The sequence below is a fragment of the Gobius niger genome (assembly GCF_951799975.1).
Source record: "Gobius niger genome assembly, chromosome: 1".
Taxonomy (NCBI): Eukaryota; Metazoa; Chordata; class Actinopteri; order Gobiiformes; family Gobiidae; genus Gobius; species Gobius niger.
In genome coordinates, this window is record NC_136852.1 from 59,743,441 (window position 1) to 59,764,583 (window position 21,143).

Genomic DNA, 21,143 nt, shown 5'->3' on the forward strand with positions numbered 1-21,143 from the left:
GAATGAAAAAAGGAGGATCGTATGAAATCTGCTCCTTTGTTGCTCATTCTCACTGGACATTTAGCCAGGCCACACTCTCCACACTTTTCAATGAGATGGCCCACTTGTTTCCCCCCCCCCCAAAAAAAAAACTCTTCAAAAGAGAGACCCAGAACGCACCCCAGTTTGTGAATGAAAGACCGATCTGGAGGAAGTAAAGAGGCGCAGTGTGAGCGGTAATCCCATTAAGGAGGGAGCTAAATGATTTGTTCCACCAAAGAAAGTGAACAAAATAGTGCTGAGGCAGAGTTTGTGGGTGACAGTGATGGGGCAGAGGGGAATCTCCTATTTAGACACAATTTAAAAGTCTAATTCATCCACATGAGCAAAGCGACAAGACCTTATTTGCGCATCTCTTTTGACTGATAAAATGTAGACAATTATGAACCCGACAAGCCAACCAGATAATTGGATGAGATTTAGTGTCAACTTAGACTTATCGAGAGTTATTTGTACAAGGATGAGTGACCAATGTACTAGCTTTATTGCTACCAGTACCGATCACGATACTGAGGTTTGAGTATCTGCCGATATCCGATATTTACCGAACAAGAGACTTTCTTCAAAGTTCCTTTCTCTAAGTGAAAAATTTTATTGATTCTTCTCCAATGCAAAGGTCGATGAGGTCATATTTTATTGTGATGTTACAGATCAATTATCAATTATATCTATTGATAAACATTTACTAACTGATGAATTTTCTACACTACATAGGCTATCATATGACAGGTTTTAGGTTACATTAATATAAAACAACTCACATCACATAAGATATCTGATCATTATTACAAATATGTCACATTTGTTCTTTTTAAAACTAAAACACAAACACTTGGCTTCAGCAGTCGTTATTTTATTGTATTAGGAGCCAAAACGTATCGCTTCAGTCTCGGATATTTGTAGCCGATACTAGGGATGGGCGGATCAATACCACAGTATTGATATATCGATACCAAACGGCTACTTTTTAAGTATCGATATTGGGCAAAAAGTATTGATACTAATTTGCATTATGTAAAAAGTAGACGTGGCAGCAATTTTAAACATAAAAGGACAATTTACATCTTTGTTCTGAGCGAAAACAGTCCACAGGAGCAGGGGATTGAATTAAGCCAACCATATCATTCTGGTTTAGATTCTGTTTGTCATTGAAGCATTACTTTTAAACTTTGTATTTAATATCACATTAACATTGTATAATTAACCAGTTAAAGTAATATCATTTTAATATACCTATTAATTATATAAAATAACCAGTTTCAGAAATGTATATTGATTGAAATACATTCACCCATATAAAAATGACCAGTATCGGTATCTGAATTGGTATCTAGAAAAATGACCCCAAAAGTATCGGTATCGTATCGATTCCAAAAAATGTGGTATCGCCAGTGCTTAGTTTGATCCCCCGTTCAATTTTTTTTTCAGGGTAAAGGATCGGGGAAGTATTTAGGAGGATCCGGCAAAGCATTTATCTGATATAATGGTGTTTAATGAGAGTGTTCCGGCAAATGTTTTGGCCTGTTCCCCCAATCCATCACATTAGACCAAAAGTGTTCCTGAAAATGCAAATTTACAAATTAAGCACTGGGTATCGCCCATCCCTAGCCGATACCTGATATCGTATTTCTCTGATATCAGTATCGGATTGGTGCATCCCTACAATGTACCACTTTGTTGCCCAGGCTCAGGTCCACCCACATGGTTTGAAAACAGAGCTCAGACTTTCTTGCTCCACCCATGCAAGTGACCTCTCTATTTCACCAAAACTGCCAAAACTGTCTGACTTGCTTCAGAAATAAACTACTGATATGAGTAGTTTATTAGTCTGAGTTTCGTGAATGGTTGTGTCTGGCTCCAGAGGAAGTTGTAATAACCCAAACCTAAATAAAGACTTCCGACTCGTCCTTTTGGTGCCCGAGCGGTCACAGGGTCAGAGGCTATGCCAACAGTGGCATGGTTGATAGGTAGAAAGCAGCACATTGTATTGTTGCCAGTGCAGGACCGCGGGGGCGAGCATGGGAGTCATCCTGCTGCACAATAGAGCCGACATTCCAGTGGTAACATTGTGGCATTATGGGACCCCCACTTCCCCCAAAACAAAAGGATTACCTCTCAAACTCTTCTGGGAATATCACTCTTGGGAATGTTCAGAAACCATGCACTAATGTCTTCCATGAATATACTGCAGGTCAGTTTCTCCGGTGGCCAGCAGGTGGGGGTGAGAACACTCAATAAATAAAAAAATCCACAAACATATCTATATAGCAAAGAAATCTGCTGCAAGTTAATATGTCCCGTGCTGTAACCTTATTTGGCCAACAGGAACTCCCAAAGCAATACAATAGTAATGAGCGCTCTAAAAGTTATCCAGGCAGTTTAAACTAAAGGGAACACAGTGTTTTGACCTAGGTAAGAACTGAACAAGTCACAGAAAGTTCCCTAAGGGGCAATTGTGAGGAATTGACACCTATCCACATCACACACACACCACAGATTCACACTGCGGTCATTAACCTAGAATAATAAAGATAACTAACAAAGCTAACAATGCTGCCCCCCCCCCGAGAAACAAGTACCATCGACTCTGTATAATCAGACCAAAAGGCAGAAGAACTCGTCCAATGATTTCCCGCGTGAATACATTTGATAATATGTACGCCCTGCGCATGAATAAATATTGACTCGGAGTGACCCGCGCTCCATTATAAGAACAATCCGTGTTTGCCCGTCCAAAGCTTCGGAGGCAGATGTCACTGAATATGTAAAAGAGCAACAATGAACAGAGAACAAAACCACTGGTACCAGCAGCAACATCCCTGACCTCATCAGGCTGAGATCATGCGTGACATCCACATGGGATTACATGGAGATGCAAACAGCAAAGGCTTACACTATGGCTATTGTTTGTGGAAGCTCTCAATCGTTCAGGAGTGTTCCATTGAAGCCCAACTCCTTGAATACAATACTAAAATCATGATAAACTATATAGAAATGTAGCTTGTAATGAACACTTAAACAACTGAATAGACCTACGCCAAAAGATGAACTGTGTCAATGTTTGCAAAAGTTATAAAGCATGGCTCAAATAGGGCTGGATACGGTTAAATGACACCAGCATGGCATAAAAAAAAGTTTTGTTAATATTGGTATAAAAAAAAAAGGTACCAAAAAAAATAGAATATCTCTGGAGACCAAGTTTTGAAGCCTGTTGTCAAATAAATGAACAATATTGCTCTGTATTCTGGTTCTAGATGATATTTTAGTATAGGTATCGTTAAAAATATCGTTCAGGTATCAGTATCGTAAACCAAGTATTGTTAAAGTACCGGTGTCAAAAAAAAGATTTGACAGTACCCAGCTCTAGTCTCAAATTAATTTGTCTGTCGGGTAAACAACAGAAAATACATGAAGAGACTTCCTCCAATTTGTCTAAACAAAACACTGAGCTGAAAAGCTTAAACCAGTCAAACTGGTTTTGTAAACACAGCTATTAAATATAATTAACACTTAAGAAAATTGTTAAACCTTGTTGTTCAGCACAACCGCCTTGTTGCAGCTCACACGTCCAGGAGAGACACGGGACAGGTCAGCAGCCTGTGGCCAGCGTTGCCATGGCGCCCTGCCCCTCACTTTGTGGAAAATGAAACCTGAGAGGAGACCAGGCTATTGTCGAGTTGACTTCAGCACATCTTTAACCAGGCAAACACAGTGGACATCAGTAACTGCTACACTGACGGCAAATGGCTCAACTACAAAGAGTACACACGAACACTACAGTACAGTACAGGACAGTTGAGGTAATAAATTAGCAAGTGTTGGCTGCATAGTTGAACCGTTGTCCAGCACTTCCAACCCAACACTATAAAGAAGAATTTGCGGTGACATGGTTTCAATTGGACTGATTGCATGCAAAGCCAAATATTCACTTTTATTCAAACATTAAGAAAACAACTAAATTCCTCAATGTTGAAGTGACTCCTTATAATAAAATAATGCTTTCAAGTATATCCTCTAGTTTCTGAATCTACTTGGGGACAGCTTTTGAATACTCCTAGCACTGAATGAAGCTCCCATGTGGTGTCCAGACCAAGGGCCTGCTCGTGCTGAAAAGCCTACATCAGAGCCGATAGCATCAATGGTGTCACCAGGGAGTCAATCTCACTGTAAACCCAGACCCACTGACCACAGAAAGGAAGTCGTTTATGGCAGTAAATGTTACAGTTTGCCCAGAAACGCCCCAAACTTCATCACAGGACTTCAATACACTAAATCAAAGACATGGAACCACAGCCAGTCAGGATTAGAGGCTCGGCAACAGCAGAACATGTGGGCCACCAGCCACCTCACCCCTGATGTTAGTGGACAAAATGAAACAGGTTAGAGACACATGGGGAATTTGAGGAGCCCAATATTTCTACAGTCTTTCAGTTTGAAGATAATAATACAGCAAGAAATCTGTCTTTGATGCGTTTTTTTTTTAGGTAGAGTGACTATATCATCATCATTTTAGCCAAGAAGTATAAACAAACAAAGCAATTGATTAAAGTGATTAATAATTGGCCCAAAAAACCTTTCATGTCTAAAACTAACAGATCAGGTTTTGCGGCTCCATGCCAGAGTGATACCTGATTCACTTTTGACCACCATGGATAGACACGACAAAACCCCGACCCCCACCACAGACATAAGGATTTTGAGTAGCATCAAACTGTCCCCTGAAGACAAAGTTATAATCTTGTAAAAGAAATAGATCCTCGAGACCCTCCGGCATGCGATATGCCATCAAAGCAATTAATGCATTTTCCTGTGTTCTCTGGAAGCTTGTAATTATGATCTACAAAAGGAATGAGGGTTTTACACATGCAGCACTTTCCGTCAGCACTAAACAGGTCACATAAAATGCGTATTACGTATTACAGTGTAGCAGCACATCAAGCAATACATTTACCTGCCAACAGTGTTATACAGGGGACGAAAAGCACTTCAAACAAACAAACTCACCACAGCCCGGTCTGAAATGTCTCCAAGTTATTTAGTAACAGCATTTCCCACAAGTGCGCCTCAACGTTGGAGCGCAGAGGATCCCAGAGCAGTGAGGGATTAGCACGGAGACGTCAGCCTCCACCGTCTAACACTGCAGCCAATCACAGCGCAGCTTTCTCTCTCTCTCAAACACACACACACACACACACACACACACACACGCATTGTAACCCGACAATGGCAGCCAGAGAGGGAGGCTGTAACACGAGAGCCTCCAGTGGGCCGTAAACATAGGCATCCCCGGCAGGACACCAACTCTATTGTGTCTGCGTTTGAAGTTGGGGACACATGATGTTGAATACCTGGAGGAAAAGTATTTTTATGAAGGGTACCCTCTATAGAGATAAAACTTTAGAATCTTCAGTAAAAGGATAGTTTTAATTGCTATAATTGTTCAGATATATGGACAAATGGAATTGCTATTGGAGTACATGTCAAGAAAAATAATCAACATAAGAAGTTGAAAAATGCATTGGTGTTTGCGGTGAGAACATGGTTGAAAAATGGTACCATAGTGAAGGCTTTAGAGGCTAGTATGTGCCACAAAGGCTTTAAAGCATTTACTGCTATACAAGGGCGCTCCTTCACTGTTCAAGTGCAGGTATGTGGGTCTTGTTTCAATCTGCACTACAAGTGAACAAGTGAATTCACACACTTCCTCACTCCAGAGAGGTTAAACGTTCGTCATTATTTGCCTAAAGGACTGAGAATGCAGTCAACCAGGAACATGCAGACGATTTGTTTTGTTTAGCCCAACTCAACAGTGTGTTTGCTCAGATAACACAACTTATCACCCCCAAACAAACAAACAACCTCTCATCAATTCCAAAGAGGTCACAAGTTGGAGTCTTCTGTGCGAGTGATCGCTGTTGTTGTTTACTTCCACCATTTTCACTGCATATTTTGGTGAATGGTCGGCTAAAGCTGATGCATACAGGACTCTTCCCCCGCTTTATCAAATTACTGATCTGTTACAGCACAAGGGAAACAATGCCCTGTTTGTGAACATCGTTTTTGCTGATCATAGAATGATAATCATTTATTTAAACCATTAAATTGCCTACCACAGCCTCCAGATGTGACGACATTGCGATCGCTCGTGTTCCAGGACCAAATTGAAATATGAAAAACTGCCTTTTGTGAAGGAATATCATCTCCATTCCCATAAAGCCTTGTAGTTTAGAGCAAATTATTCTTATTTAATCAGCTATCACAACAATTGTGGTAGTTGTCAAATTAAAACAATTACTTTTCCCCCCCAAATCTTTTAACCCGGTGTCTCTGAAGCCTGCATATGAATTCTAATATCACACAACACAAAAGGGTTTCACCTCATGTTTAGAGGGCAGATCCTAAAAACAGTTTTGTCATCAAGTCAATATAAGACCAATCCTGCCATCTTTGGGATTGCCGCACTTTGGCAGGCGAAGTCTGTGCATGTCTGCATAGCTGGCGGATTATCACTGTATCAGTTTGTGTCTGGATTCCCCTTGCACCTGCCTCGTCCTGCTTAATGACACCAATCACCAGGGGGTTTCACTGCTCTGTTTTTCTAACTTCTTACTCTTTTCATTCACAACTTCTCTTAGAGGCTAATGACAGGCTGCTGCTAACAACCACTTCCTCCCTGCACTTAAGGGAATGACACAGGTTACCTCTGCTGTTGTCTGTTTAACACGATACGCAGCGCTTCAGAATATATTGTGATCACTGTGCATTTCTATTAAAAAATAACATAAAAAGAAGAAAAAATGGTTCCACAGATTCAACAATTGCGGTTAAAAGTAATGCATGTTATAAGGGCTTCTGAGAGTTGCATGAAGGCATGGATTAACATACCAGGAATGCAAACATCTCTGCACACTTAAGGTTTAGCCAGGGTTAATCCTACTCCACCATAGAGTACCTCCTTTCATTCATTTGTGTTTCTCGTGACAATTGGCCAAAATTGCACACAAGTTGAAGCCCACTGCTGACAAACCATTCTCCAACTGTGGCGAATAAGAGAGGAATGTTTTTTTTGCTATTAGGTTACTCACAAATTTGTACAAAATCACAACAATTCATAACCTCAAGGTAATCGGATACACCATCAACAAGACAGCAGCTTTCTTTTTTTAACAATCAGAAAAAAGTATTTAACTCCCTCCAAATAGTTAAATGTGAAGAGGGATTTTCAAAAACAAATCACTGTTTAATTCCTTCAAACCATCAAAGCTATAAAAGGATTGAAGCTTTTTTCAGTCCATTATGAGCGAATCACTCAAAGCCTGATTTGGAGAGCTGCTTTGCCAGAGCTTTGGTCACTGACTGCACTACTGACTGCCCTGCAAAGTCGGAAAAGTTTCCTTGCACTCCTCGCATGCCAGCTGCTCACAATCTTTCAGAAGGATTTCTCAGGGTTTGCTTTGAAACAATGAAAAAGCTGAACATTTCCCCAGACTTGTTACTTGACCTATAGTAGTTGTGATCTGTGGAAGACCTCTACTCGTTTAGCTTCAGTGGCTCAAAGGCGTTTGGATCTCCTAATGACAGGGCTGTCCCAATCTCCCCCGTTAGTGTTCGCCCCACACTAGGACAGCTGTAATAACTCCTTTCACCTCAGACAAGCACTGTAATAATCCACCAATGAATGGAAGAGCTCGTCCTACCCCAAAGCAGCCACGGGAGCCCTATATTTAGCTCTCAAAAAATGCAAAAGAAGCGCAAATAGCTCCCAGTGTGTGTACAGATGTCCGACCAAAATCTACAATTACCACTTAGTGCCACCTCTGCATAAAATTACAGAGGAAAGCGCCACGGGAAAGACACCACGAGGGCAGTAAAGCCGCAGAAAGAGGCAAGAGGGCCGGATTTGATGCACGCAGACAGGGCAGCCGAGTGGAAGTCGATTTCTCTAAACAAACTGCAGAGGCATGGGGGCGCCGGACAGCACACTTTGATCATGTGAACGGAGCGCTCGTCTCACCAAGGTGCAAATTGAGGGCGGGTTGCCATATGTCCACAGACCCCAAAGTGCTGATGCAGAGAAAGTGCTAAGCCTCATCATGTACCAACCAATGCTAACCGACTGCGCACTTCCGCTGATCTGCTTACGCGCTGAGCAGTTCACCGTGAGAGGCTATGGTATGTGCCGCACCGGGCTCCGGGATATAGTCAGTGTTTATAACATTCAGTCGCAACAAGTGGAGTAGCTCCTGGCTCACAAATGTCTGCCAAGTACCTGGGAAAAAGTAGGGAAAAATGCAGACATGGCAAAAATAACTTCTACAGTCATCAAATCTTATATAGTGTTAGTTTTGAGAGCATATCTATACATATAAAAGGAAACATGAGCCTTTTTTGTATTTGTAAGACTATAAATTTGTCAGGTTAGTTATTAGAGCAGCCGGACTTTGTTTTCTAAATGTTTAATGCCAACACAGCATTAACAATACATTGTACAGATGGATTTCTACAGCAAAATCACTCGCTTTCCCACAAGATTGCTGTGTCCAAAACATAGTTGTGTGTGTGTCTAAATAGGTTCAATTGTTCGCATGGTATAAACACATTATCTTTTTGCATTGTTGAGTCTACTGTGTAAGAGCAACTTAGCACAAAGTCATATCCCTGATTAGTCCACAGTTATCGCATTATGCTATCAGTACAAGCCAAAGCAGCAAAACACCAAAGGAACACTTCACTCATTCACCCATTTCTTTTGTCATTTCATTGTTAAACTCTAATCCGAGTCCACAAATGTCAAGGTCTATGTGGTCATGAAAATCTCAAACAAAAAGCCCAAATGTTTACATGCAGGTCCAGCAAACAGTGAGTGTATATCTTAAATATGTCAAAAAACAACTGGCTAATCCATGACCAGATGAGTCAAATGTAGCTCATGTAATAGTGAGGGATTACAAGATCACGTGAAACAGAAGCTAGATGTTTGTGTTACTTATAGAAAAAAGAGATTTTAGTGTCAAGTAGTCTGTCCTGGTTAGATGAATTCATATTAATGAACGTTTTAAATAATATCAGGCATGTCATTTACAGTCAATCCTATAACCTTGGGCAAGAACTCAAAGTTCATCTTTCAAAGGTCTTAATATGTTAAACGATGTTCAGGCTATGACACCAGTAAAACCAAACGAGAAGAAGCTCTCTGCTCTGGCCAGCACATGGCGCAAATCCAAAACAGCATAAGTTTAAACATAAGCCTGTTTAAGCAGCAGCTCTTCATAGGATTGCGTGATCTGCGCTCAGCGGGACCACCTGACCTGACAACCAACTAAAAACGCATCGAGGGCACACGCAGGCTACTCGGTCAACCATCTCCCAAACCATCTCACACAATTCGTTTGGACAAAGATCTCGACGGCGTTTGAAGTAATAGCTGAACACACAAGAAGGTAGGTCTAATGGTGCGGAGATGATCCCCGGCGGCTGCTGTGTGTGCAGCAGGTTGCAGAACTTACCGACGCCCAGGTGGTGGTTTGTGCAACTCCGCTGGACCTTATCTGCGCGGCGGCTTCAGAGAATGGCCCATTGGAACTGGAAAAAACACTGCAGGGTCAAAACTTTAAGAAGAACTCGTCACTTATCGGGACACGGATCAGCCACGGCAGCAAGCGCGCGCTGTCTGCCTCCTGCTCCGAAAGCCTTTGTACTTTGTAGTTGTTAAATCTCTGTCATGCGCAGTCGTGCCCTTCTGTGTGCTCGCTCACTCAGCCCAACGCCCACGTGAAGGTCAGTGTGGCGCAGGTGAGTTAGTTTACCTGTTGTAAAGGTGACCCACTTGTGCTGTGGGCTTATTGTACAGGCAGAAACGAAGCGACCGGAGATATTGAGCATTAGCTCGTTAGCTCGAGCTGGAGAGGAGTGAATTAGCTTATAGCAACAGTTGGCCTGCTAGCTTTTTAAAATGTCACTAACTGTCAAACACCAAGCTGTAATTCACATTTTACTTCTTTGACTATTTCAGAAATTCAGTCTTTAATTTCATCTGAGGAACAAAACAAAACAATACCTATCTTTACAGCTCGCATCGCAATCAGGGTTTTAAAAAAAAGATAAAAATGTAAAACTGTATCAAAAAGTAGCCTATGTGGTGGTGGACCCTTTGATTCCTCAAATGTCCAGGACGTGTCTGCTGAAGCTGAAGCTGCCAGGCATTCACTAGAGAGCACTTTGTGACATCAGCAGGTGGGGGAAAGTGTTTTGAGCTCTAAAGAATTAAATGAAGGATTAGCAGCAAACACAGACAGGTATGTTTTAAGGGGAAATATCTGCCTTAGAACAAAAATAAAATAAAAATAAAGGTTGATTTGCCATAATGTAGGCAACCTTTAAAGCCACACCGCGCAGGATTTTACTCCAAAAATAAAATTGAAATACAAGTGTTTATTTTATGACAGATATTTTCATCATTGAAAAATACCTCAGTACAAACACACATTTATGAGGCTCACCTCTCTTAAGACATGACTGTAAATTTTACCTGGAGTGGGTACGTCTCCAGCTCGTGTCCATGGATCCAAATCTATTCTTTGATTGCCCACATGCAGTAATAGCATTTTCTGTGCCTTTAATTATTTCTCTCACTCCCACGGTTAGGCAAACAGACTAATTATTGCCATGTACTGTTAAATAACTTTTGCCCGTCTCTCTCAGAGCTTTATTTTTCCATGTAACTTTGAGGCTACGTCGAATATTTACAATGTGCTTATTTACAGTTCAACAGCCCCACCTGCTGGTCATATTTAATACTACCTCAATCACCATCAGCAGCTCTCGGCCTGAACAGTATATTGTGGGGAGTTGATTGGCCAATATGAAGATAAAGTGCTTCATGTGACTTTATCCTCTGTGACATTTATTTCTAAAGAAAAGGTCATTTGCATTGAGTTTTTATGATTCACTTTTATACATTTATCAGACAGTCCGTCAAAACTATGGTTACTGTAGATATTCACCCGATTTTAATCCTAGCTATTTCAAGCTTGTGGTGCTAAACATATTTCACTGAATCACGTAGTTTTGAAATCTTTTGAGTAAAGTATTCATTCAGACTTCCTTTGCGCAAAGTCATTGCAAGATCGGTATGCCTTAGGTGTATTATTCCTGTCACACACATCTTTTGTCAAGCTGTTATCGCCATCCAGACTATTATAAATGTGAACAATACGCGCAGTGTCCCGCCTCTTGCGCACTTTTGGATTGGTTCTTGTTCCTCCACTCCCTTCGCCGTGTTCCGTGTTGCGTTGCATTTAAAGTTGTGCAGTACTTTCTGCGTTCGCACTGCCAAGGCTGCACCATCCGCCACCATGACTGACCAGGGCATCTTCGACACCAACGTGATCACCGTCACCCGTTTTGTGATGGAGGAGGGCAGAAAAGCGAAAGGCACGGGCGAACTGACGACTCTTCTAAACTCTATTTGCACCGCAGTAAAAGCCATCTCCAGCGCCGTGCGTAAAGCTGGGATCGCCCATCTGTAAGTAAACCCAGATGCACACCGTGTATTTAGTGCTCAGTGGAAGTTAAGAGACAGCTGCATATTATGTCAAAGATGTGTTGTACACTCTGTGCACATAAATGTTCATTTTGGTCCATCCATGTTGGCACAAAGTGGGGATTCAGGTTCTGGATGAGCCAATCAGGAAGCGCATAACCGTAGTCACACCCACGCGTGTGTAAATTCTGACAGAATTATCTCAAATTACAACAAGTTTTACCTGCAGATTGAGTAAGATTTCACCATATTCTTGTTACAATATTGGGAGAGCTAAAGTTAGTGGTGGCACCCTTTAAATCAGCATGTCTTATTATATTATTTGATATTAAATAGAAAAAAAGTGCATGTTATCAGCAACAAAAGCTTTGTTTGTAGTGTTACTATTGGTGTCATGTCTCTTTCGTCAACACTGTTTGTTAAGACTCGTAGGTGCAATACTTTCTTCATCAGTTGAGAAATGCAACAATTCCTCTTTCTTGAGTTTCCATCAGTCCTCTACCTAAAGTGTGAGCTGTAATGTTTCCTTTTCTCTTGTTAGATTTGGCATTGCTGGTAACACTAATGTGACGGGTGACCAGGTGAAGAAGCTGGACATTTTGTCTAATGACTTGGTTATTAACATGATCAAGTCCTCCTTCACCTCCTGTGTGCTGGTGTCTGAGGAGAATGAGCACGCCATCATTGTGGAACCAGAATCCAGGGTAAGTTGTGTGCATTTTCTTTAACGGACATTAATCTCCTTATATTTTGTTGCATATGTATTTTGTACCATTATGCTCATCTAAGTGATAGTATTGATTGTGATTGATTGTTTTCAGGGAAAATACATTGTTTGTTTTGACCCTCTGGATGGCTCCTCAAACATCGACTGCCTTGTTTCCATTGGCACCATTTTTGCCATTTACAAAAAGGTAATTTTAGTTTTGAAACTCCAACAAAGTCATTTAATGAGAAACATTGTACATGATATTTTTATATTTACTATTTCCGTTTAAATTTCCCCTAGGTCACAGATGATGAACCGAGTGAGAAGGATGCCTTACAGCCTGGGAGAGACCTTGTAGCAGCAGGTTATGCACTTTATGGCAGTGCAACAATGATAGTGATATCCACTGGCAATGGTGTCCATGGCTTCATGCTCGACCCAGTATGTACAGTGTTTCCCGTTACTTACAGTGTTCTCTGTCATAATCAATTAACAGTTTATTGATCTTTCTTTTTTTTAAGGCTCTTGGAGAATTTATCCTGGTCGATCGAGATGTGAAGATCAAGAAAAAGGGCAATATCTATAGCTTAAATGAGGGCTATGCAATGCACTTTGAACCTGCTGTTACAGAGTACTTGCAAAAGAAGAAATTTCCTCAAGTAAGAAACTTCATAATGTCTTACACTGCAGTGTGAGTGTCCTGATATGGAAACATATTGTTTGAAACATCTAGGATGGCAGTCAGCCATATGGGGCTCGTTACATTGGGTCTATGGTGGCAGATGTGCATCGAACACTCATGTATGGAGGAATCTTTTTATACCCAGGAAATGCTAAGAGCCCCCAGGGAAAGGTATGTTTCCCCAATTACATGTCCACGTGAATCTGTTCTGAGTTGATACATAACACTTTGTAACAAACAAAACTTTCTTTCCTGAAGCTGCGGCTGTTGTATGAAGGTAACCCCATGGCCTACATCATAGAGCAGGCCGGAGGCATGGCCAGCACAGGGCTGGAGAACATCCTGGACATTCAGCCTGTGAGCATCCACGAGCGCTCCCCTGTGGCCATGGGCTCAACTGAAGATGTGCTGGAGTACATCGCTCTCTGCAAGAAACACGCCAAGAAGCGCTAACCACTTACTGCCGTCCAAACCCTTGTATCTGCACAACTGTGACATCATCTCAGGGACTGAGAGATGACCAAATTCAAAGATTGTACTTATATTTTCTAATTAATTTTCCTTTATAAATGTACTCTACCATTCAAAAGTTTGAGAGACAATTGTATGTTTTCCATTAAATCTCGTATAGAATAGCCTTAATTTCTAGAATAAATTGTCAAGTTTCAGAAGAAAGTGCCCTTTTGAAAGTGATCAGCACAAGTTTTCAGCTGTGCTAGGATCATTGCACAAGAGTTTTCTCATCATCGATTAGAATTTTAATTTTAATCTTGCACTATTAGAACACTGATGGTTGCTGGAAATGTGCCTCTACCCTATGTAGGTGATAGGTATACCATTAAAATCAGCTGTTTCCAGCTAAAATAGTCATTCTCCACATGAACCGTGTCTAGACTTAATGTTATCCTCATTGGAGAAAAACAATGCTTTTCTTTTCTGACCCCAAACTTTTGAACTGGTGTGTTAGTGAAGGTAATTCCAAAGTGAAATATAAAGGCTGATCGAACAAAGTGTGCAATATCCATGTTGGCAACTTATTCAGTCATTGATGAAAGAATGTGTACTGTTCAACTGCTATAGACCAAAGTGTGCCAAAGAGAAATAAGCTTAACATTTGAAGTTCAGGTTACCTCATTCTGAGCCTTAATGACCGCAGCATTTGTGAAGGACCAAAACAAGCTGTATTCAATATTGTGCCTTATCCATGAGATCTCATGTAAACTGGAAATGTTTAGACTAAAGGAACAATAAATCAAATAGTTTAAGTATAATTTGCTTTGTGTTTTTTTTCAAAACTGTATTATTGCATATTAGATAATACTATTGTATACTGTGTAGAGACTGTAAAGACAGTAAGACATTTCATCATCATCATCTGCAGAAGTACGAGCACAGAAATGCAGCTTATAAAAGTAGATGAAGGTCTCCGTACAGATTGGTATTTGAGTTGAAGGCCACAGAGCGGTCAGGGAGGTCTAATGACATTTAAAGTTGGTTTGAGGTATTTATGATTCACCAGCCATTTGAGCTACTGAAGTGAGGCAGCATTGGTACATTGTGTTTGGGAGTGACTTGCAAAACCTTGCCACTATCAGTAACAATGTATTCAATTGTTGCCGTTATTAACACATAACATTTCTCAGTAATTCATTTGACGGGAAAAAAGGTTTGCAAATGAAACATTTGTAGAGTACATTTATAGATTTGTAGGTGCTGCATAGCTCATACTTCTGTTGAAATTATTAAATATGTTGCCCTTTGAACTTCCCAAATTCACAAACAGCAGAGCAGTGCACAGTGCACTATGTGTATCTGACACTTGATGCCCCCTTGGCCGTGCGAGACTGCACACGCACATACACACATGCTTCCACATGGCTGCACTCAAATAGACACTGGCGAACACATGGGAATGACAAGGACTTAGCTGTGAGGAGACTCACTTCTTTCTGCCCTTTGCTCTGTACACTCAGTCTGCAGCTCACCGGGACAGACCCACGTCAGGATGTCGGACCAGTCTGCTTTTGACACAGATGTGTGGACCCTCACACGCTTTGTGATGGAAACAGGGCGGCAGGCTAAGGGGTCCACAGGAGAACTCACTCAGCTCATCAATTCTATGCTCACTGCCATCAAAGCCATTTCTTCAGCTGTACGCAAGGCCGGCCTGGCACACCTGTAAGTACGCACTGTGGGGGCACGCTCCCAGAATGTCAAGAGGTCAAGCTATAGAGCAGAGCAGACTCTTGATGTCACTTCAGAGTGTTATAGTTTACAGTTTTTGTCTAAATAAAGTACATCGTCAGTTCAAGCACAATAAAGTTATTTGCTGTAGTGCACATTTGTTGAAAAAATACCCTGAAGGCACGTACTGGTTTGTGACAGAGTGACATGGATTATCATTTTGCAGGCAGGGAATTGCAGGTTCAGTGAATGTGACTGGGGATGACGTGAAGAAGCTGGATGTGTTATCAAACGACCTGGTGATCAACATGCTGCGAGCCTCCTATGGCACATGCTGCATGGTGTCAGAGGAGAACAAGGAGCTCATTGTCACTCCCAAAGACAAAAGGGTGAGGATTCACTGAACAATAAGGTAATTGTAGTTACTAGATCTTTATTAAGATGAAGGAACCTTATCAAAACAGTGGTACAATAATAATGAAAACCATTTTAAAAGTATTGAGTATGATACAGTAGTGAGTGGTGCGTGTATGTTTTGACAGGGGAAATATGTGGTGTGCTTTGACCCTCTTGACGGCTCCAGCAACATTGATTGTTTGGCTTCAATTGGCACCATATTTGCCGTCTACAAACGGGTGAGTATCTGCTAAGTCATGCTGTGCATGCCTGCAGTGAAAAGAATATTACTACAGCAAGGTGGGTCAATGTTTGCTTTTGTTTGGAAAACAGATGAAGAAACGCGTGGTTCAAATGTAAATAATGAAGTTATTCTGGATCAGAGGACAAGCAAACATCATTATTGTGTATATGCAACTGCATATACACAATTTTACCATAACTGTACTTACTGTACTACTGTACAACAAATAGTTTTTTCATACATTACATTTTACTTCTACTTGAGTAATCCTTCCATCCATCCATTTTCTTCCACTTGTCCGTTGCCGGGTCATGGGGGCAACCGATCGAGTTGCCCAAATCACATTGCACCAGCCCCTTATGGCTCCTCCTGCACGTGGTGGGTCCACAGAAGGACGGCCTCATGGTTCTAACCAGGCCTGTTGGTCTCTCAAATGCCCCTGACAACAGAGCTCCTAGGATCATTCGTGGCGGTTCCAGGAGGGGTACTTGAGTAATATTAAAATTAAATATCTGTACTCTTACTTGAGTAAAAGAAATAGTAACTCATGATACTGTGAGTAAATCTTTAAGTGACGAATCTTAATTTTGACACATAAAATAAATGTTTCTTGTGTTTTGTTGCTTAATTTTTTATGATTAATTTTTATGTTTTTATGTTTCTTTCTTCGAAAATGTTACAATTTTCACATTATTCAGTGTTTTGTTTCTCATCGTTACTGTCACTACTGGACCATAAATCAGATTTTTAAGCTCAAACTGTTACTCAGTACTCATACTACTCTAGTGATATTTTATCCAAGTACTTTTTTACCTTTACTTGAGTAAAAATATTTTAAAATAACGTCACTAATACTGAGTAAATATTTTGTCTACTTTACCCACCTCTGTAAGGATGCAACATATTTTGTAGATGCAGTAACCACCATCATACACTAGAGGTCACTATCTGTCTTATTAGAGGCGACTCCCTAAATTCATGTTTTCTTCTTCAGTTCACACTGTCCAAATTCAGATTTCTCCTTGTTTAATGTTGATGTTGATATGACACCTAAAAGTTAGCATAAAACCAGTATAATTTCAAAACTGTATAAAGAAATGATGGGTCGGATAACTTCTTATCTCTTTTTGTAAACTTGTGCTTTTTTTACTTTCCTGACTGGATGGATGACCTCACAGATTTATACTTGATGATATATGTTTGTGATTTTGAAGGTGACTGAGGAGGAGCCTACAGAACAAGATGCTCTTCAGCAGGGGAACCAAATGGTGTGTGCAGGGTACGCTCTTTATGGAAGTGCTACTCTGGTGGCCCTCAGCACTGGAGCAGGACTCAACTTCTTCATGCTGGACCCTGTGAGTGCACTTTACTGTCCCCGATACAAGGCCTGTCTCATTCCCTGTCTGGCCTTTATTGGTTTATTCTTATGCAGCCAAATGCTTGCCACAAAAACTAGGAATAACAGGAACCTATGTCTGAACAATATTTTAAAATGGACAGAAATTGTACACACAAATAGGAGCTAGTTTAATTTTTCTGTGCTATTTATTTATTTCAGATTTTTCTGTATATTATTCAAAAGTAATGATATATTATGGCACATTATACACAGATCATTTGTTGTGTAGGCAATTGGCGAATTCATCTTGACTGAGCGGAACGTCACAATCAAGCCAAAGGGAAAGATCTACAGTCTGAACGAAGGTTACGCGAAATATTTCCACCCATCAATTAATGAATACCTGAAGCACAAGAAGTTCCCAGAGGTGAGACCAACACATGCAACACAAACGCCGACGCTATCATACAATTGTGTTTTTTTAATTCACTGTCTTGTTGCTTTTGGATTCAGTAGTTAAACTTAAAACCTTGATGACTTGATTCAATATTTTGTATTTGCAATATATATTGTGACACACTCCTTGACAATACACTATGCATCCATGCTTGTTTGGCCATAGGTTTCATTCAAGATTTATTGCGACAGGGACTGTATCGTGAGATTGTTAGCAACACACAGCCCACATACTTACACTAATTACGTACATGCTGACAGCTGCAATATTAGGCTTAAATTACTGAACTTCATCAAGCTTAAAATAATAACTTTAAAAAACTGCTTAGTCACTTTTAAAGCACCTCAGTTGACCAAACAACCTTAATCTTCGTCAGACATTACCCAACACTCTTTTATCATTGGGATTTTTAACTACTGGTATGTACAAAATATTTCAGTTTTTGATTCTGACCTAATACGAAAGTGGTCTCCGCAGACATATTGATGTGTACAATAGATTCCCCTCTAGGGCCAGGACTCCCCTGAAAAAGAGATTCTTAATCTCAGTGGGACTATCCTCGTTAAATAAAGGTCAATAAAAGTTAGCAGCATGTGATGGAAGGGTCATTCAGACATGAGTGCAGCACAGACAGACAGGATGCAGTGGACGGTCAGCTGAGACACAGGATGAGGACACAGCTGCTGGATGTCCCAACTATCAGCACTTTACAGGCCTCTGACTCAAAGAAGTCCACTGTAATAATGAATGAATGCTGGATTTAAAATTAAAGTTTGCTTTAAACTACAATGCTAGTGTGTAAACTAAGGACCATGTGCAGAATCAACAGTTGACTTTTTTTTTCCCAATAGGTCCATATTGTATAAGCTGAAAAAAGTAATATTTTCTTCAGTGCCGTTAAAAGAAACCATGACCTTTAAGCATTCGTCTCAGATTCCTATGACAAATATAAGTCAAATCGAACTTGGGACCTTCTAGCTGTGAGCGCACGCTAACCGCTGCTCTACCGTGCCGCCCAGAGATTCCTTTTTCTATTCTGATAATTTCCTCCTGTATAATAGGTTTATTTTCAACTTAACATAATCGTACTGCTGTTTTTAAACACAACCTGCAACACGGATGGACAAAACGGCCTTTTCTTTTTCTATGAGTTTTGTAAAACAAATATGTTTTTATCCTAAGAATAACACACTGAAACAGAGATTACACAGAAAGAGTCTTTGAGAGAATTTATTTAGAGCAATCTTGTGACCCCTGAAGCCAATACATAACTAGCTGTTGTGCTCCATTTCACTTTCTGTTGCACAATTAACTATGAGGCTCGGACAATAGTGTCAGCTTAACAACAGTTTCCCCAGAGTTCAAATAAACGGTAAAGGATTCGGAAATAATGGCCAATTTCTCACTCTACTACCACATTTCCTCATTTAGAATCCTCTCTATTTTTATTTGTTTGATTTGTGGCTTTTAAAAAGGGAACGGTGTCCAGGCCCCTCCCTCGTGATTATGGGATATGACTCAGCAGGCACATGACGCTTTGCTCACTCAACCATACGTGTTCAAACTTATGATGCTGTACACTGGGTTTTTACCGTAACTAAGTGTTGAATAATACAACACGATGACACTTTTTCACTGACATTGTAACCCGTTTTTTGAGTTATCATATTTCACATATACTGTTTGGTAGGTCAGCTGTTTCAAGCGGACTTTGACCTGGGCAGTGTTGTTTGTTAAGCGCTGGGTCAAACCATCCAGTACGCAGCAATCTTCATGTTGAAGCATGTGAAATTGCATTGATAGATAACGGAGTAATATTCAGATCTGGGCTTTGGTACATCTTGTATTACATCCAAATCATAAATAGCCCACACCGTGTGAAAGTCTTTACAGCATTTGAAAGAATCAACACTCACAAAGTGGACAGACACATGAGACTAAAACGTGAAAACTAATTTCTGCCTAAATTGGTCACTAAATGTGGTCTGATCTTCATCAAAATCATAAGAATGACGTTGTGTGTTCCTCCCAAACTATTCAACTTTGGTTTACGAAAGAGTAAATGCCTTAAAAAAAACCTGAGCCATTCACAGTAGCGTGGAATAAGTAAGTGGACCCCTGTATTAAATATCTGCCAATCCTTCTTTTGCAGTAATAACTGCTTTTCTTAAGTTGCAGATTAGACGCTCACAACCATCAGGATAAATCTTGGACCATTCCTCTTTACAAAACTACTGCAGTTCAGTGAGATTTCTGAAGAGTAGTGGGTTCACTTACTTATTACACGCTGTATAGTGAATGTTTGCATGTTATGGCCAATAAAAATATGATAAAATGTAAATGTTTGGGTGGTATTAGTTAAAGCAGACACTGTTTACTCATTCTTATGATTTTGTTGAAGATCAGACTACATTTAGTGACCAATCTAGGCAGAAAAATTCCAAATCGTTCATACTTTTTCCTCCCACTGTAGCACAATGCAGTGTGGTACAGTATTTTGATGCAGAGCAAGTTTTTATTTACTGTTTGTTATTAACTAATGATCAATTGTTACACCAAAGGTTAACATTTTGCTGATATGGAGCAAATTTTTTTTTGCAGGATGGCAGCTCTCCGTATGGGGCCCGGTACGTGGGCTCCATGGTCTCTGATATCCATCGGACCATCGCCTATGGAGGGATATTCATGTATCCTGCCAATGAAAAGAGCCCAAAAGGAAAGGTACCACAAACTGCTGATACGTCTCGTATGTAGTTACTAATACCCAGGCTGATACAGATTCATCTTGTGTGACTTTGAGCACAGTCAATGAAGGTCTGATAAAAATGTCTAAATTCTCCAGTTAATTGAACATATCTTTCTATTTCACTTAAGCTCCGTCTGCTGTATGAGTGCAACCCCATTGCTTTCCTGATAGAGCAGGCTGGAGGCCTGGCCACCACTGGCACTCAGAGGATCCTGGACGTGCAGCCTGAAGCCCTGCATCAGCGAGTGCCCTTTGTTGTCGGTTCACCCGATGATGTCAACGAATACCTGTCTTTTGTCCAAAAGTATTCATAAATGACAAGATGGAACAGATGAAGGCTTCAACTGTATAAACTGTCGCTTTTGTATTATGATGGAAATGTGTGATTGGACTTGCATATGCATTAAATATCTTTAACTATTAATGGTTTCAATGTACCAAGTCCTTGCACAGCATGTTCTCTCTCAAGTCACTGTATCTGGGGCTTTGTGGCTCAAGGGAAATTAAATCACACACAATCCTACAGTCCACACAATGCATTAGTTGCTTTACAAGTTCATTCAAGTTATTCACTTCTTACTCTCGGGGTTAGCAACAGCTTAAGAGTTGGAATTTGCAATTTCCCTTTCATTGATATTCATGGCAATCCAACCACTCCCGTGTTCCCCATTATATCTATGACTCAAATGCATAAAGGATTAAACTCAGGAATCTTACTGAGGGTTTGGAGTTTAGACACATCTGAAGTGAGATTTGAGGCAACTTTCATGAAACGTAGTGTGCTTTCAAATAAAGCAATTAGAAA

At 40.5% G+C, this 21,143-nt stretch overlaps 3 protein-coding genes across 6 annotated transcripts in view; 2 read left to right on the forward strand and 1 right to left on the reverse strand.

Annotated features, from left to right (window-relative positions):
• Positions 1 to 9,671, reverse strand: part of kank1a (KN motif and ankyrin repeat domains 1a) — a 27,799-nt gene extending 18,128 nt beyond the window's left edge. Inside the window, exons 1-2 of one of the 3 annotated variants that reach the window (XM_079580437.1) lie at positions 5,044 to 5,094; positions 3,568 to 3,689 (exon numbers count right to left, since the gene is read on the reverse strand). The gene's annotated coding sequence lies outside the window, so the exon portion shown is untranslated. Of the gene's footprint in view, positions 1 to 3,567; positions 3,690 to 5,043; positions 5,178 to 9,545 lie in introns of those variants that run through there. The other 2 variants (XM_079580438.1, XM_079580436.1) reach the window with 2 other exon arrangements.
• Positions 9,342 to 20,728, forward strand: fbp2 (fructose-1,6-bisphosphatase 2). 2 transcript variants are annotated; one of them, XM_079580462.1, is made up of 8 exons: positions 9,342 to 9,479; positions 14,946 to 15,150; positions 15,383 to 15,545; positions 15,699 to 15,791; positions 17,011 to 17,151; positions 17,425 to 17,562; positions 20,194 to 20,313; positions 20,467 to 20,728. In XM_079580462.1, exons 2-8 carry the CDS (start codon positions 14,978 to 14,980, stop codon positions 20,650 to 20,652), a joined length of 1,014 nt encoding a protein of 337 aa, XP_079436588.1. In that variant the 5' UTR covers positions 9,342 to 9,479; positions 14,946 to 14,977; the 3' UTR covers positions 20,653 to 20,728. The 2 variants fall into 2 exon arrangements, with proteins under 2 accessions (XP_079436588.1, XP_079436587.1); XM_079580461.1 differs by lacking the exon at positions 9,342 to 9,479 and adding an exon at positions 9,722 to 9,831.
• On the forward strand, positions 11,308 to 13,727 carry fbp1a (fructose-1,6-bisphosphatase 1a). Its single transcript, XM_079570797.1, has 7 exons — positions 11,308 to 11,563; positions 12,123 to 12,285; positions 12,403 to 12,495; positions 12,591 to 12,731; positions 12,812 to 12,949; positions 13,024 to 13,143; positions 13,231 to 13,727. Exons 1-7 carry the CDS (start codon positions 11,394 to 11,396, stop codon positions 13,423 to 13,425), a joined length of 1,020 nt encoding a protein of 339 aa, XP_079426923.1. The 5' UTR covers positions 11,308 to 11,393; the 3' UTR covers positions 13,426 to 13,727.
• Positions 20,729 to 21,143: the final 415 nt, after the last annotated feature.

What these genes read in the sequence shown, in the direction of transcription:
- fbp2 (XM_079580462.1), top strand. Translation starts at nt 14,978, where the DNA reads ATGTCGGACCAGTCTGCTTTTGACACAGATGTGTGGACCCTCACACGC. An exon ending in AGCACAAGAAGTTCCCAGAG is followed by an intron (nt 17,563 to 20,193) that starts GTGAGACCAACA and finishes TTTTTTTTGCAG; the next exon opens with GATGGCAGCTCTCCGTATGG. An exon ending in AAAAGAGCCCAAAAGGAAAG is followed by an intron (nt 20,314 to 20,466) that starts GTACCACAAACT and finishes ATTTCACTTAAG; the next exon opens with CTCCGTCTGCTGTATGAGTG.
- fbp1a (XM_079570797.1), top strand. Translation starts at nt 11,394, where the DNA reads ATGACTGACCAGGGCATCTTCGACACCAACGTGATCACCGTCACCCGT. An exon ending in AAAAGAAGAAATTTCCTCAA is followed by an intron (nt 12,950 to 13,023) that starts GTAAGAAACTTC and finishes TGAAACATCTAG; the next exon opens with GATGGCAGTCAGCCATATGG. An exon ending in CTAAGAGCCCCCAGGGAAAG is followed by an intron (nt 13,144 to 13,230) that starts GTATGTTTCCCC and finishes TCTTTCCTGAAG; the next exon opens with CTGCGGCTGTTGTATGAAGG.